The sequence below is a fragment of the Pipistrellus kuhlii genome, unplaced genomic scaffold (assembly GCF_014108245.1).
Source record: "Pipistrellus kuhlii isolate mPipKuh1 unplaced genomic scaffold, mPipKuh1.p scaffold_m20_p_3, whole genome shotgun sequence".
Classification (NCBI taxonomy): Eukaryota; Metazoa; Chordata; class Mammalia; order Chiroptera; family Vespertilionidae; genus Pipistrellus; species Pipistrellus kuhlii.
Window position 1 is genome coordinate 159,694,673 of NW_023425529.1, and position 16,749 is coordinate 159,711,421.

Sequence of the window (16,749 nt, forward strand, 5' to 3'; positions counted from 1 at the left end):
GAAGAATGTACTTTTTTTAAAAAGAACTGGTGGCCCAGAAAGAAGCTCACTACAGACTGATTCATATGCCTTTTAGCATAACGATTATTGCTTGTCTCATTTTTTATTCTGATAAGTATATTTCCAGTAGGACATGATCTCACTCATCTAGGGGAAATGGTGAACATAGACTGATGGACAAGAACAGATCCAGAGATAAGAAGCCATGGGTCAGACTGTTGGACCTCAAAGGGAGGGTGGGGATAAAAGGGAGAGATCAACCAAAGGACTTATGTGCACTAATGAGTTTAATCAGTGTTCAAGAACAATATGGGGGGCGGGGACATGAGTGGGGGGGGATGGGAATGGGGGGTTGAGGACAAATATGTGATATCTTAATTAATAAAGAAATTAATTTTTAAAAAGTTACATACAGTGATTATAAGTATGTATAACTATGCCTATGACAAGGAGTAAAATGTTATTTGCAAAAATGAAAACTGTTTTGCTTAGGTGCAGTCAAATTGTGGACTTGTGGACGATCCATCCCCTTTGGTAACGCTTTCCTCAATGGACCATTTAAAACAAAAAAGTCTCAGCGTGTGGCATCTCTTCTTACCCACATACGGAAATGATCAAAATTTAATAAAAAGTAAGACCCAAACTCCACACCATCAAATATATAAAATTATTAGTTCAGATTATTCACAGCCCCTTTACTTAACAATGTCAGTCTATGAATGCCACGGAGCCTGAGGCCTAAGCAACTGCATGGTCTCAACTCTTTCCTTCCTTCATTTCAAAGGCTCTCCCAGCCCAGCAAGCGTTAGTCTTACTCACAGTTCCAGGTGGGCCTGGACGACCTGCTTCACCTTTGTCTCCCTACAAAAGAAAAAATATATAACTTCAGCATTTTTTAACTCTAAAGAGTAATGCTCTTTCAGAAAGCAATTAAACTTAGCAAGAAATATTTCCCTCTCAATACCTCCCATCCTGATTAGCTTAAAGCGCTCTGTAACAACTATAACAAAAGCAAACACATTTCATTTTGCTTTGCATAAGGGTGATACATGAGGATGAAAGTGTCTAAAAGATACAAATGGGAAGCCAATTAGTCACATGACAAACAAGCTCGCCATTTTTTGTTCTGTTGACTGTACGCTCCCTCAGAGAACTTTACTTGAAGATAACTTGAAAACATGAAGAATGTACTTAAAAAAAAAAAAAGTTACATACAGTGATTATAAGTATGTATAACTACACATATGGACAAGGAGTAAAATATTATTTGCAAAAATGAAAACTGTTTTGCTTAGAGGAGTGAAATTGTGTACTCATTTATAAGCTGAATTCATACACAGTGGTTTAAAATAAAATGATATGAAAGATTCTGATTTCTTAGTATAGTTTTCTTAAAGAAATCATTTAAGGGTCTAGTAATAATTAATGTCGTTTTTAAACATTCGTTTAAAATCTTGCTTGGCGTTGACTTATATTGACATAACCTTCAAACACGTGGTATCTACAGAATGTGTGAAGTGCAATTAACAAGTTTTGCTTGAAAAAGTTTGTGTTTGGTTTGGTTTTTGTTGCAAAACTAGGGCTAAGAAGATGGCGGATGAAGAGCATATTCGGCACTGCATGCTTTACGAGTTCCAATTAGGAAGAAAAGCAAGTGAGGCTGCAAAAAACATCTGTAGTGCTCTTGGTCAAGATGCAGTTAGCGCCAGAAAATGCCAGCGTTGGTTTGAGAAATTTCGCGAGGGAAATTTTTCGTTAGATGACAAGAGTGGTCGAGGCCGTGTGTCCAATTTTGATCAAGAAGCTCTTCAAGCTCTTTTGGTGCAAAATCCTCAAATTACCCAACAAGAGCTTGCGACAACTTTAAATTGTTCACAAAAAACAATTTCCAATCAATTGCGTGCACTTGGCAAAGTCCAAAAGTTTGGAAAATGGGTTCCTCATGAGTTGACCGACAACAACCGTAATCAAAGAGTCACAATTTGCAGTTCGCTCCTCTCTCGTCAAAACCGTTTGCCGTTTTTAGAGCAAATTGTTACTGGAGATGAAAAATGGGTGCTATATGTTAATTTGAAAAGGCAGCCTCAATGGTTGGACAAAAATGAGACTCCGCAGCCCATGCCAAAACCTGACTTGCATGCGAAAAAAGTGATGTTGTGTGTTTGGTAGAATTTTAAAGGAATTGTTCATTATGAACTTTTACCATCTAACCAAACCATTACAAGTGCAGTGTATAGTGCCCAATTGGAAAGGTTAGCCCAAGCTTTAAGAGAAAAAGAACCCGCGCTGATTAATCGGAAGGGCGTAATTCTTCACCACGATAACGCACGACCGCATACTGCAAGAATCACTGCTGAAAAACTGCGCCAGTTGGAATGGGAAGTTCTCCCTCAACCTGCATATTCTCCTGATATTGCCCCTTCCAATTACCATTTGTTTCGTTCTTTGCAAAACTTTCTTCTTGGAAAAAAATTTAATAATGAAGAATGCCTCAAAAATGCATTGACCGAATTTTTTGCATCAAAATCACAAGAATTTTACAACAGAGGGATTAAAATGCTTCCTGAGCATTGGGCACAAGTAGTAGAAAACAACGGCAACTATATTGTTGATTAAATTTTGTTGTATTGTTTAAATAAATTTGATTTTAAAAAGTATTAGAAAACGACATTAATTATTACTAGACCTAATAGCAACTATATTGTTGATTAAATTTTGTTGTATTGTTTAAATAGATTTGATTTTAAAAAGTATTAGAAAACGACATTAATTATTACTAGACCTAATATTTGAGGTTTTTAGGTGTAAGAATGTCCAAATTTGCATTGGAAATCATAATAAAGGATACTTATGTTTTTTTTTCTTTCCCCTTAAAATCCAACATTATTTATAAACATTAAGTGAATAAGTTCTAGTCACTTTGAGGCTTAATTTAATCCATATTAGATGAAAAAAATTGTAATCATGTTATATATACTGTTTTTATATAAACATCAAAATACTTTAAAAGTCTTAAGATAGGCCATTATTTCATGAATGTATCTCCCCCCCCCCCCTTTTTTAAACAATGAATTAAACTTAGGCATTAAATCAAAATTGGCTGTTTTGGTTTTTCATAAATATGAGAAGAATTTTAGAAATATTTGTGAAACTTAAAAAATACCTTAGCTAATATATTCCAAACATATTTACCTTTAAATTCTATAAGATTGTACTTTCTTAAAAAATTATAGCCTTTGTACAGGATTTCTCCTTTTGTCCCTGGCTTTGATAAGCAAACTTTGAAGTCCTTTCACTAGTTTATCACTCATTGTTAGAGATAAACATTCCCAAATTATAGCTGACCTTTGACCAATGCAGGGGCTAAGGGCACTGACCCCCCACACCCCCATGTGTAAAAACCCATGTCTAACTTTTCACTCCCTGAAAACTTCCCTACTACTAGCCTACTGTTGAACCTAAATCTTACTAATGACATGAACAGGGGGTTTATCACATATTTTGTATGTTACATGTATTATATGCTTTATTCTTACAATAAAATAAGTTAGAGAGAAGAAAGTGTTATTAAGAAAATCATAAGGGACACAGAATACATTTACTGTTCTGTATGCACTTATTGGGGGGGTAAAATCTACTTGTAAGTACAGCTATGCTTTTCAAATCCATGTTGTTGAAGTTTCAATTGTATTTCTATTTTAGTAGACATGTCTATTATTTAGTCTCATGATTAAAAGAAAACAATAAAGCAAAGAGTTTTTTCTGTTAATCAGAATAACAAATATTTTTTGAAGTTTGATAACCAGCAGTGAGGTGCCTTTCTGGGGACAATTTGGGGGTACATGGCAAAAGCTTCCAAAGGAGTCTAAATGTTGACCCTAAACATTACATTTTTAGGAACTTATAACAGGGAAATGATAAGACCAGTGGACAAAAATAATCATAAAAATGCGGAAGGGGCTTAAATACAGTAAAAAAGTGTGGACATTAACAGTATAAATGAATAACTACATTTATGGACATAGAAATATGTCCACTTCATATTATTATGCAACAATGCAGGACATATGATGCAATATCATCTTTTCAAAGCACATGTACATATGTGCACATAGAACAATTACTAACTCTGACTATTTCTTGGTGGGTAATGGAAAGATCCCATGAGCTTTTTATCGTCACAATATTTTTCTGCATTTTCTGGTGGTGGTTTACAATCAGGAAAAATTAATCTAGTACAAAAAAATAAAAAAAACCTTAAAAATGTGAATGCAACATCTCATACTTTTAAAATTTTGGGCATACAAATAAAACCATTGCGTTGAGTTTTTGCTCACATGGAGCATAAATGACTTTAACTCTTTGTGAGTCCATAGGCCACTATTCTAGTAAAAGATTCTGAATTGACCTACAAAATGAAGGTTAAAAACTCAAAATAGCGCCCCCATTTACCTTAAAACCCGGTTGTCCTGGTTGTCCTGGGAACCCTCGGTCGCCGGGAAAACCCTAAAGGAAACAGGACAGGCAACAACAATTGTCAGCTAGTGAAGGCCAACAGCTTCCTTTTGAAAATGATAGAGAAATACTTACTGGAGTCCCCTTTTCTCCCTTTTCACCATCTTTTCCAGGCTTTCCCTGTGTGATAAAAATTTAAATATTAGTATTTTCATCAACAACATAGCAAGTACACTGGAACAACAAGGCTCTGATTCAAATGCAAAAGATATGTCATCTTTCCTAGGAAGCCTCTGCGTAAGCTGATGCCACCACAACAACAAGGAATAGCGTAACACTGAATACCTATGAAAGTGTTACATCAGAAGAGGACTTTTCCATTAAAAAAAAAAAAAAAAAAATGGAGCCTGATTAGTTCCAAATCTTCGAAAGGTACCTTTACATTTGGCAGCATAGCTACTACCCCCGGAGAAGGTTTCCTATTGGCCAGTGAGCCTTGCGTAGCTGCTATGCAGAGCATTGATTTTAGTGGAGGTTTTCCTGCCTTATTTCAGGGGAGAAAATGAAAACTCTCAGGCTACTGGAAACGGGGAGGGTGTCCTTCCACCAGGACTCTGGGGGTTGAGAAGCATGTCAGCATCTCCACTCCGGGGTGTGCATCCCGGATCTGGGTGGAGGTCCGAGCTGGCCTGGGAAGGCGGCAGCAAAGGGCACCACAGGCTCTGAGCAAGCAGATAGGCAATCAGTGGGGAGCCAGCAGGTGGGCAGCTCTTCAGAGAGGCCCCCACCCAATGCCAGGCTGTCTTGAGATATGAATAACAAAGAACCTCAACCTTCTGGGACTCCTTTCAAGTGATGACAGCTCTCCTTATGTCTACTCCCAAGAGCTTCAGAAAAGCCCTTCAGGAGAGGAAAGAGAGAAACCAGAAAACCCCTCCCAGCCTCTTCCATTCTTCGGTGTGCCTGACCCTGTGATTCTAGGAATGCAAGGAAAACTATTTACAATGGGAATAAAAAGACTCTTGAAAGAACTTACTCGAGGTCCTGGTTTTCCAGGTTCCCCTTTCTCTCCAAACCCTGGCATTCCCTTGGAGGGGGGGGGGAAGAGAGTTAGATTCATTCATACATTTAAGTATAATATTAAATTAAGTAAATATTACACTTAAAGTAAAATAAGCTTCACAAAATAATAATGATCAAGAATTTAGTACTTACATAAGGTCCAGGGTCACCTTTTTCACCCTAAAAGAATTTTAAAGAGAGAGAGAGATAGATTAGTACTATCTAATGACTGTGTCATTTTTATATGCGACATTGAACATGTGAAAGGAAAAAAGGAACCTTTTCCTGATATTAGTAACAAAGAAATTTACATTGGTCTCCAGCATGTACGTCCTCGCATTGACTGGATTACAGATTTAAGAAGGGCACTTAAGTATGCTTGATCCATAGCTGGTACCCCGTCCTCCGCTGGGGTGCACTGAAAAAGCCCTCACTGGGGCGAGCCAGCTTCAAACCAGGCTTGCGCCTACCTAGGACCAACTGCCTCTGCTCTCCATCTTTTATATGATGGATAATCTATACATCTGTCCTCCAGGTCAGGGGTGAACAAAGCTGAAGAAACTGAATTTTTGACACAGTTTCTCTTGACCCCTTGGAATTTGCGCAAAATTTGCAAGGTGGCATTCCGTCGTTTCATACCTTATCTCCTTTAGTGGCATATTCTACTTTTTGTTGAACTTGAGCCTTTCCTGGCATTCCTGGAGGGCCAGTGACCCCTGGTTCACCCTGTTGATGCAAACATTGGGAACTAGTTAGGAAAAAATGATGATATATTGGGGAAAAAATGCAGAGGGGGCCTAAAATAAAACATCTATCTTAAAAGTGTTCTTGTACTTTGTTTTTTAATATCTTTTATTGATTTTTTACAGAGAGGAAGAGAGAGAGATAGAGAGTTAGAAACATTGATAAGAGAGAATCATCGATCAGCTGCCTCTTGCACCATCCCTACTGGGGATGTGCCCGCAACCAAGGTACATGCCCTTGACTGGGATCAAACCCAGGACCTTTCAGTCCACAGGCCGATGCTCTATCCACTGAGCCAAACCTGTTTCAACTCTTGTACTCTTTTCTGATCTATCCTTGCCTTAGCAGAAATGAAGTTTCAGTAGGAAGAGGGCATGACTAGTATCTAAAGTCAGGAGGAGACTTTCATCTCTCTGGGGTCAGGAAAGCCACTGTCTTGAGTAATAGCAATGGTCATCTATAGGACACATGTATGAATGCATGTACGTATAGACCATGCATACATATACTAACAGTATATATGTATATATATTTATACACATACATACTTGGACACATATATACAAGCATATGCATATACACTGTCCAATTGCATTTTGATGTCCTGAAAAAGACACAAATTGCCAAGAAGAGCCTGGAAAGAAGAGAGGTATCTTTAGGCAAAGTACAAGAACCATCAAGAATTGTCTTTCTCAGACATCCTAATTGCTGGGTACAACTGGAAGTACAATGAGTCCCCAAATGAGTGAGGTCCAAAAATATTCAACTGTATAAATTCCAGGGTTACTTTGTTGTGTGTGAGGTTTATGAAAAAACTGGGCAAAATTTGTGGTAGAAAGCAGAGGCCACCTGCCCAGGACACATTTGCCCATGCCTCGGTTGACCTGGGGCCCCCTGGTGGCCATTGTCTACAATAGCTTGACCATTCACAGAAAAGAACCTTGGTCGGGCGGGTGCTGCTGCCATAATTCCAATAATCCCCACTTGGTCAGTACCCACTTCATTGGTGTGATCCATCGGAACTGATGGAGAGATCACCAGAGAATCAGGGACCCACTGATGTTCTTCCTTCTTCCCACGATGAGGTTGCCTGCTCCGGTCCATGGCTCCCTGCTTCCCTGGCTCGTTTCCTCCCAAATTTGGTATGATGACTTTTGCTTTTGCATGGTTCAATATAGTTACACTATTAACAGTCAAGTCTTAATTGGAGTCGATTATAATAAAGTCTAGGTCTGGTCTTATCAATGCCTGAGAACATTTTGATTGAACTGTATATTGAACATTTTGATTGAAATGTTCAATTGAGAGATTAATGGCCTCATATTCTTTGTGGGTGAGATCACACTTGAGTTCAGTGACATTTAGCTGTGTATTTTAAGGAAGACACTAACAAACTCATGAATGTGCAGAGAAGAATATCTATGGGATAAGAGCCCAAGAGTAGGTTCAGAGGCAGAAGCTCTATCATGCTTGGAACCATAATTTTAAACATGAAAACTCATGTTAAAAGCAATATGTACTCACTTTATCACCTTTTGGTCCTTGAAAACTTAAGCCCATTTGTCCCTGTTGATTGAAAATTAGGCTTCCATTAGTAGAGTGGTCTACTTTGCTCAAAAGAGTCTAACAAATATCATATAACATACAGTATGATAGCAGATTTAAGGCAATAGCTTCATCCCTCAACCATCCTAAGATTTTCAGTGAAGTTGTGATCATGCTGTATTCAATGTTTATAAAAAGTTTCTAAACATATTATTGAAAAATAAGTCTATAACAGCCTTTTTTTCTTAACTTAAGGTTTTTAAACTCTGGCTTTATTAAAACAATCAATGATTCCAAAATAATGACTGAGGGGTTGGTAGATGGAAAAAGATCAATGGATATAGAGATCAATCAAATAACCAATTGATAGGTTAGCTAGATGGATGAATAGATGGATAGGTAGCTAGACAGATGTTAACTATAGAGAAAGGTAAAGAAGTTAGATTTTTCCAAAAATTTTTAACAGAGACTTAAAGAATGAGCTATGATAATTTCATGACAGTCATATACTAATGCCAACAAAAAACAAATGACACAAATCTTTACCTTTTCACCTGGAGGGCCAGGAGGGCCTGGGGGACCCTAAAAGATAAAGCATTTTAGTTAAATACAGTTCACAACCCTGGTAAGCTCTGTACAGAAATTATGTTATGATCCTACCGTTAACATAATTTATTTGTTATTTTTTTCTGGTGTTCTAGAACTGTAAAACTTTGAAAGTAACCAGAAACTAGTTTTGTATGATTATTAACAGGAATGTAAATACTTAAAAAATCTTTGGCACTGTCCTGTGGAACCCATTGATCTAAGAACAGGCCAGGCTCACAGACAATGAATGAAATCACCAGCCAAACTCTCTATGATTCTACACTTTCCAGTTTGGAAATGATGTTTGTCTAATTTGGATATAATTTTTTATCTCAAAAAAACTGAATTATTTCTTCCAGCAAGTAGACGATAGTGAAGTAAAAAAAACCTTGTGTTTGTAACAAAATTTCAGAATGCTTTAAAAAGTAAAAACTGGTCATTCTTTGTGTACATAAAGAATGCCATCACCACAGTAAGTCTAGTAACCATATATTACTAGTCATTCTTTACTTATAAATATGCTGTCATACATTACAAGAACATATAAGAGGTTTCATGTGCAGAAATGAATATAAGAAGAGTTGTTAAATTTTATTCACCCTCAAAAAAGAATAAATTAAAAGCTAAGCCTGGAAATCTTAGGACTCTCAGGCAGGCCAGTGTGAGGATAATAAAATAAGTGCATTATTCATTCCTAGTAAACATAAGTCTTATTCATATTAACTCTCTAGTATTCCCAAATATGTATGTGTGAGCAGATGACATTCTCCTTCTATTGAGAATTATCAGCTGTGAGGGAGGCCAATGACAGTGCAGAGCATCCTTGGATGTTATCTCTGGATGCTCAGTTGGCACAGTCTTTGAAATACTGTGTTAGCTTCTAGCCGCCACCTGGTCTGTGCCCTTAGCCCCCAACAGAGCAGACCCTCAAGTCTACCTCCAGGGGCTGAACCTCCTTGTCCACCTTGAACTCAGCCTCTTCAGGCCATGGATCACTGGCATCCACTCTGCCCCTCACATAATGAAGGTGTTTTCTATTTGAGGGCTGTCTTGGCATGCAGTGCTATTATTATCCTGTTCCCACAGCTCTGGGAATGCATGCACCATAGATGCAGCCAAATATTTTCATGAGAAATTCATTCGCCCAACCCAAGTCAAGGAGATCGCCACTGTGTAAAGTTTTCGTTCAATTGTATTTGTTTTCACACTTCAACATAGTTGTTCTTTGAATGACTGCCTCAGGGAAACATCCCCCCAAACTTACCGGTGGTCCGGTATATCCTGGAGGGCCTATGGGACCTTGCATCCCTGGGAATCCTGGTGAACCCTACAATGTATTGAGAAAGAAAAGAATCAAAATGCAAACCAGGAGGAAAGAAAAGAATCAAAATGCAAACCAGGAGGAAAACTCAGCATGGGATTATAGTTACTCAGCAAATGCTTACTGGTATTCCTGGGGGTCCGGGAAATCCTCTTTCACCTTTCAGCAGCGTCCCGGGCACGTGGCCAAGTATTTCACCAGGATCCCCCTAAGTGATGAAAAATAAGACAAAATCTCCAATACTGATACTTGTGTAAAGAAACTTAAAACTTATCAAACAGTAGGCTAGCATTACTGGTGTGGAACTAGCCCATGTCTGGGGTTTAGACTCTCTTTAAGCTTGAAATATATTCAGTAGATTGGCCATCTCTCCATTGATGCTACTCTCTTAATAATCAGCATTCAGTGCTGCACAGTCAGCTCAGCTGCAACCAGGACTGAATGTCGAGACAACAAAGTGAAAAGATCGATGACACTTCCATGGGAGCACACAGACACGAGAAATACTAGACCAGGACCCAGTCTCTGGTTGAGAGACTGTGTGACCACAGGTTGTTCTGATAAAACAAGAACTGGACTTCTAGGAAAGTATTTCAAGATGAGCATTTTTATCAAAGCAGGGTATGATGTCATGTGCTCAGTTAGGCCACAATACAGAGGGGCCTATGCCCCACCAGGACATATAGGAAAATCAAGCTGAGAGGGACCATGGATTGGCTCTGAATAAAGAGGTCATGACACCAGGATCGAACCTAAGTCAGCCGGGGGTCTTCCTGCCACAATTATGGAATGTATAGTAGTGACTCCAGAGTACAGGCAACATGAAAAAGGGTGTATATAAGTCAAACTAGATAGACTAAATATGATACCAACTTGAGTTCTTTTTGGTGGTCCTGTACTTATGTCCTATTGTTCTGGAAAAGGAGCATCCAAATTAAGATGTCTATGCAGGTAATTAATCTGAACTAGACTCACATCTGTTAATATTTACACAGTCTGCCTATTCCTGCTTATTTCCTATTAAGACAGTGTACCTATGTCTAAACTTTAGTTTCTAAAATTTAAGTGTGTGTAAATGACTTATATACCCTTTTAATGTAACAGAGTTCAGACAAATGTGTCCATAGGCAATTGGCCCACCAACGTGATTTAAAGCAAATTTACTTTCATACCGCCTGTTTTAAAAAGACTGCTGTAATGAATCAAAAAAAAAAAAAATAATGTACCTTCATTCCGGGTGACCCTGGTGGTCCCTGAAAATAAAAAGGTTGGTATTAGTTTCATTTTTCTCAAAACATCACTAGGATTAAGATATAAAAGGGAAAAAGGCGGGGGAAGGAAAGGAAATGAAAAGAGAGAAATTCTGAGTTGAACTTCATACTCACAGGATTTCCAGTGAATCCAGGCAAACCAGGAGGTCCCAGGGGCCCTCGTTCACCCTGAGGGGACATCAGATAGTCACTCACAAGTACCGACAAGGCAGGTGGGACCTCAGTCCAGACACCCTCATCAGTTTCTATGTCCTACCTCATGGGTTAATTAAAATGATTTCTTAAAAATTATGACTGAGTGGTACTTCACAACAGCAGAGATATACTTGAAAATATAATTAATAGGGACAGAATTAAGAGCAGCATTTTTTTGTTTTATTTAGTCATAGATGATAGGTAAGAAGTACAGCATTTAAAGCAATTTTAGAGTAAAATTGTCCAAAAGAGAAAGTGATAGTTACATCATTCTTAAACATTCAACATGGGGAAACTGCATTTCTTAATCACATAAAGAAAGCGTTTAGACAAGCAGCTTTGCAGTGATGGCAACTGAACAACTTGGTCTGACTTCTCAAGATGCAAAGTCAGGTGAACAGGCAGCAAGGAAGAAAGGGCTTGGTTCTGAATTTACCTTTGTCCCATTGCATCCTGGGATACCACGGGGACCTGGGGGACCGTCTTGCCCAGGAATACCCTGCAATTAATCAAGTGAAGAAGCAGCCAAAATTAAAAAACCACCTCATGATGCCCATCACTCACATCAAATGTCTCATAAAGGAAGGAGGTGCATTTTATATACATACAGGAAGTCCTGGGTTTCCAGGGTAACCGGATACTCCTGGGGATCCCTGTAAGGATAGAAGTGAAAAGGTTTCCATGAGCATTGGAGAGCCTCTTTTCCTCCCACTGCATCCACCGGAGGGTGTCTCCCCTAACTGATGGCATTCAGAACATTACACTGAGCAGACAGGGGCATCCTCCAGGGGAGGCAGCTGAGGGCCCAGCCCAGGCAGGCAGGTCCCCCAGGCTCTCAGAAGCAGTTCTACATGGAAAGCTGACTATGACTTCCTTCTAAAATCAAGGCTGCCCATGACCAATATAACTCTGCCCCCATTTCCTTCTTTGTAATTTCTAGGTGAATAAATAAATATACATCTACAAAATTCAAATTAAAAGCTCAAACAAAACTCTGGGGAGGGAGGGCATGTATGCGAGGGAGAGGAGTTGGTAAGGTATGTACACATATAATACCTTATTAAAAAATTAGAGAAAAAAAACAGTTGGGAAGAAGGATGCATGGGATAAATCAGCTCTTTAGGGGGAAGAGACAAGTTCCTTCTAGTTAAAATTGGATCTTCTCCATCCCAGAGAGGTCCAAGGACAAAATGCATCACCTGGTCACTTTCACACTCCCCTTCCAGCAAGTATCAATAGCAGAATGAAAACTTTCCATTTTACAGTGCAATTCTGTTTTTCTAATTTTGGGATTCCTGTCGGAGATCTTCATTTTTGCATCTCTCAGGTATGGGAGTAGCAAAGAAAGTAAAAGAGTGTGAAGAAGGAAGAGGACTTTTAACTCTGGAAATAGTATCACTTTTCACATTAAATGAAGACATCTTTCTTCCATGACTCCTCCAAATTCAAATGTGTCTACAAGAATCCTTGAGGAAGGAAACAAGTGTGAAAAAGAATGAACAGCAGTTCCGCTTATGCACAGCAGGAGTAGCAAGGACTGGAGGTAAAAAAATGATAAACTATGGGCTTATTTTAACTTCTGACACCCACCACACATGCTATCTGAGCCCTTAGGAGGACAGGCAGAGGGAAAGGGAGAGGAACAAAGAGAACAGGGAGGAAAAGAAGGAAGTCTCCACAGTCATTACCAACCTAAGTGACAATTATACTCACTCTTGTCCCTTTTGTTCCTGGCAGTCCTGGCTCTCCAGCATCACCCTAGAGCAAAACAGACAGAGAAGCAGCAATCAGACTGTCAATCCTGAGAGGGAAGGTAGGAGTGGACTGGGGTAAAGGGGAGGATCAACCAAAGGACTTGTGTGCATGCATATCAGCCTAACCAGTGGTCATGGACAGCAGGGGGTGAGCATACGTGGGAAGGGTTTGGGATGAGGACAATTATGTGATACCATAATCTATAAAGAAATTTTAAAAAAAGAAAAAAAAGACACAGAATGACAAAACAATAGAAGAAAAAACATAAAAGAAGTTTTTAAAATCCCTTTAAGGAATGTGGAGAATTACAAGTGGTTAAGTGCATATTTGTATTTATGTTTATTAAATTCAATAAAAATTTTACTTCTGAAAAAAAAAGAAAGAAAGAAAAAGAAAAGAAAAGAAGAGAAAAAAAAAACATTATGATCACTTGTTATAAGAAGAATACAGATCAGCGAGAGAGGTCAATGGGGGGAGAGGGGAGGGAGAGGAAGGAGAAATATGTAATACTTTCAACAATAAAAAATAAAAAATAAAAAAGACTGGATTTTTTCAATTCTACACATCACAGTCCCCATCACCCAGGCAAGTCTACCTTCTGTCCAGGTGGTCCCTGTGGCCCTTCAGGTCCTTGCATTCCTGGAAATCCAATGACACCTTGTAATCCTGGGAGGCCTCTTTCGCCCTGCGGAGGAGGAAGGAGTGAATATTGGCGGTTATTATTATGAGACCCAATGCAGGTAAGATTTTGTTACAATAGGCAGGTGAAAAGAAATTGAAGAAACAAATTAGTAATCAGCTTCTGAGCATCATCCAACAGAGCACAAGTTTACAGGTGGCTCTTCTCTCCTCTTTTTTAAAGGCTGTTTGAGGACAGGAATGCGATACTGGGCACGATGCTTTCTATATACTATATTCTAAGTGCTAAATAAATTGTTGGATAAATAGAAAGCTGAGGATTACTTTTCACTGAAGTGATTATAATCTCATTCAGTTAGTGCCATGGTAGGCAAACTGCGGCTCGCGAGCCACATTGGCTCTTTGGCCCCTTGAGTATGGCTCTTCCACAAAAATACCACGGCCTGGGCGAGTCTATTTTGAAGAAGTGGCGTTAGAAGTTTAAGTTTAAAAAACTTGGCTCTCAAAAGAAATTTCAATTGTTGTACTGATGATATTTGGCTCTGTTGACTAATGAGTTTGCCAACCGCTGGGTTAGTGGAATCTTTTTGGGACAAGTAGACCTAGCACTGAGATTTTGTGACTAGACCATCAGTCAATTTTTCCCATAGGTGCCTGCAGGAGCTGGGCAGGCAGAGCTCATTGTGTGAGTTCCAGCATGATGCTGAGCTTTCCCTGTGCAATCAATGGTCTGAAGATGGGCTTCCCTCAGTGTCTTTAAAATGTGGGTTTGGGTTTCCTGTTCCCCCCCCCACCCCAAAGATTGGATCAAAGTTCAATTATGGTCTCTGTTCTTGTGGAGCGAAAATAATAGGAAACATTATTTTAAAAATAATAATGAATTCGGACTTTAATGCAACCTTACAATACAAAGTAGGCAGATTAAGTATCAATGGTTAGCTGAGTTTTAAAAGCAGAGATTCCAAGGCAGGATTTCAAACTGACAAGCTATGCATTGCATAACACAAATATTTACCAGGAGTTACTTAAAACTTTTTCATGGTTACAAAAGGAGACAGAGCAAGAACTTTCAAAATCATCCTTCTTTCCAAACCACTCGGCCAGTCCTGGCACTTGCTGATGAATTAAAGGCCTGTTGCACTTTTAGAAGTGCGGAAATGTGGATGTGAACTTAGGACTGCAGTCACTGGGCGTCCATGGGTTGTAGGTTTAATGAGAAGGTAGTTCGGGAGTCCAGGAACAGCGAGTAGAGATAATAGATGATATAATAGTAGATGGATTCAAGAAAACCAAGCCCTACACTTTGGCACACCCCTTTGCACCATCAGCATCCAGAGAATCTACCAGAAAAAAAAAAAAAAAGAGGCTGATATCATCAGAACTCTCAACATAGGATTTGACCAGAATGCTGGCTCCTTCTCCCCAGGCCTGTGACAGCTAAGAAAGAAAAACATTCTCAGGCCAAGACTTGATCAAAGGTGAAACTACTTAAATAAATTCCTTATTCACCTAAAAGAAAAACAAGATACAGCTGCAGAAAATACGGATGGCAGCAATATATGGCACCTCTTATCATATCAACCTCTTCCCTTTTATTCAGATGTGGGAAAACTCCACCCAGAATAGAATTGAACTGAACTGCAAAGAGCTGGCTTAAAAAAATAATAATAAATAAAATAAAATAAAATAAAATAATAAAATAATGAACCTTGGATTGCATACCCGAAATAACCTAACATGAGATAGGAAGGAAATGTCAGAGCCAGGTCAACATAAAAGCATTCTAACGCATCTGGTGGAGTATTTTTAGGAGTTGGTTAATATTGGCAGTATCATTATGAGACCCAGTGCAGATAAGGTTTTATAGTTCCTATTTTAATCATGGAATACATGGAGGCCCAGAGTCAGACTGGCTGATTTCTACAAGTTTCTCATTGAGTCAGCTCTAGAGCCAAAAATAGAAATGAGGTCAGCCTAAACCAGAGTCTATGTTTTTTTCTAGGTCACTGGAGCAAGCTGGTTCCCAGCAAAATATGAAACAATTCACCAACATTAAGTTAGTCCCTTTTCTGTCCATTCCACAGATAGGGATATTAGCATCCGGTGCTGAGCTGACCTGTCACATGTCACTGGGTGACCCCTGCAATGCTCCTGGGAACTGAATACAGAAGTTTCAATTCCCAGTCCTTGCTTTCACCACAAGAGAACATTCTTTCCCAAGTGTCACCAGAATGCTTAAGCAACCCGTTTATCCCAAGAGTTTTGAAATTAAGTCGCTAAAAAGGAAGTGACGCCTTCATGGACATGGTTCTTGCCATTTCCCACATGGGTTTGTTGGCGTGTGTTTAATTTTTTTTTTTTTTTTTTGGTGTTTTTTAACTTTCCTAATCTTTCATTTGGACATAAGTGCACATGAATAATCTAAGGTCCCATTCCCTGTCAAGGTTACTGTGGGCACCAGAGCAGGGCACACAGACAGGAAAAGCATTCAAACAGCTATACAATTAGCTGCCAAATATCACACGCTGTCTGCGGGCCAACTTATTCCTCCGAGCTTTTAGCAAATCTCCGCTGGGGTTAGAGGAAGAGCAAAAAGCTGGACCAGTGTGCAAAGGTTACTAGTGCCAGTAGTTTCTAAGCCAGACTTTGCGGCTGCAACAAGCAATACTGCGCCTGCCAACCCCCTTATGTTGAAGTTCAAGGCAAAAATGTGCACAGTTAGAAAAAGTGGAGAAGTAGGACCCCTTAGTCATCTGTTTCCCCTGATGCCCTAAAGGCAAGGTCCCAAGGACATGGCGGGCACATAATTCATGCCAGACAGAAATGAAACCCACAAGCATTGTTATCACAGCAATGAAAACTTAAAATGGAGAAGGGGAGGGGAGCGAAGCTTGTAAAATATTGCACAGCTTTGATGCAGTGGCATTTCATGGTTTTATTCTTGAATGTCAGTGTCATGTATTGCACTGATAAAAAAAAAAAAAGAAATTTTATAGACCAACAGAGGTGATTACTGCTATAATTTCAAATGGTGCAATGCAGATTTGAGGAGGAAGGACAAAATGCCACCATCTATAAAGATGAAAGAATACAGCCACAGAGAATAATCTTAGTATCAAATTAGCTATTCTAAATTAGGCATGAAATAGTTTCACGCATGGAACAACTTAAAAA

General features: G+C 39.1%; 1 protein-coding gene across 1 annotated transcript in view; it reads right to left on the bottom strand.

The window, feature by feature from the left end:
• The window catches only part of COL4A1 (collagen type IV alpha 1 chain), a 139,214-nt gene that overhangs the window by 44,074 nt on the left and 78,391 nt on the right, over positions 1-16,749 (bottom strand). The window contains exons 3-18 of the mRNA XM_036459284.2: positions 13,532-13,621; positions 12,895-12,939; positions 11,790-11,834; positions 11,618-11,680; positions 11,101-11,154; positions 10,942-10,968; positions 9,840-9,923; positions 9,659-9,721; positions 8,353-8,388; positions 7,786-7,827; positions 6,157-6,243; positions 5,671-5,697; positions 5,492-5,542; positions 4,591-4,635; positions 4,453-4,506; positions 820-861 (exon numbers count right to left, since the gene is read on the bottom strand). Of these exons, the coding sequence (XP_036315177.1) occupies positions 820-861; positions 4,453-4,506; positions 4,591-4,635; positions 5,492-5,542; positions 5,671-5,697; positions 6,157-6,243; positions 7,786-7,827; positions 8,353-8,388; positions 9,659-9,721; positions 9,840-9,923; positions 10,942-10,968; positions 11,101-11,154; positions 11,618-11,680; positions 11,790-11,834; positions 12,895-12,939; positions 13,532-13,621 (855 nt within the window). The remainder of the gene's footprint in view (positions 1-819; positions 862-4,452; positions 4,507-4,590; positions 4,636-5,491; positions 5,543-5,670; positions 5,698-6,156; positions 6,244-7,785; positions 7,828-8,352; positions 8,389-9,658; positions 9,722-9,839; positions 9,924-10,941; positions 10,969-11,100; positions 11,155-11,617; positions 11,681-11,789; positions 11,835-12,894; positions 12,940-13,531; positions 13,622-16,749) is intronic.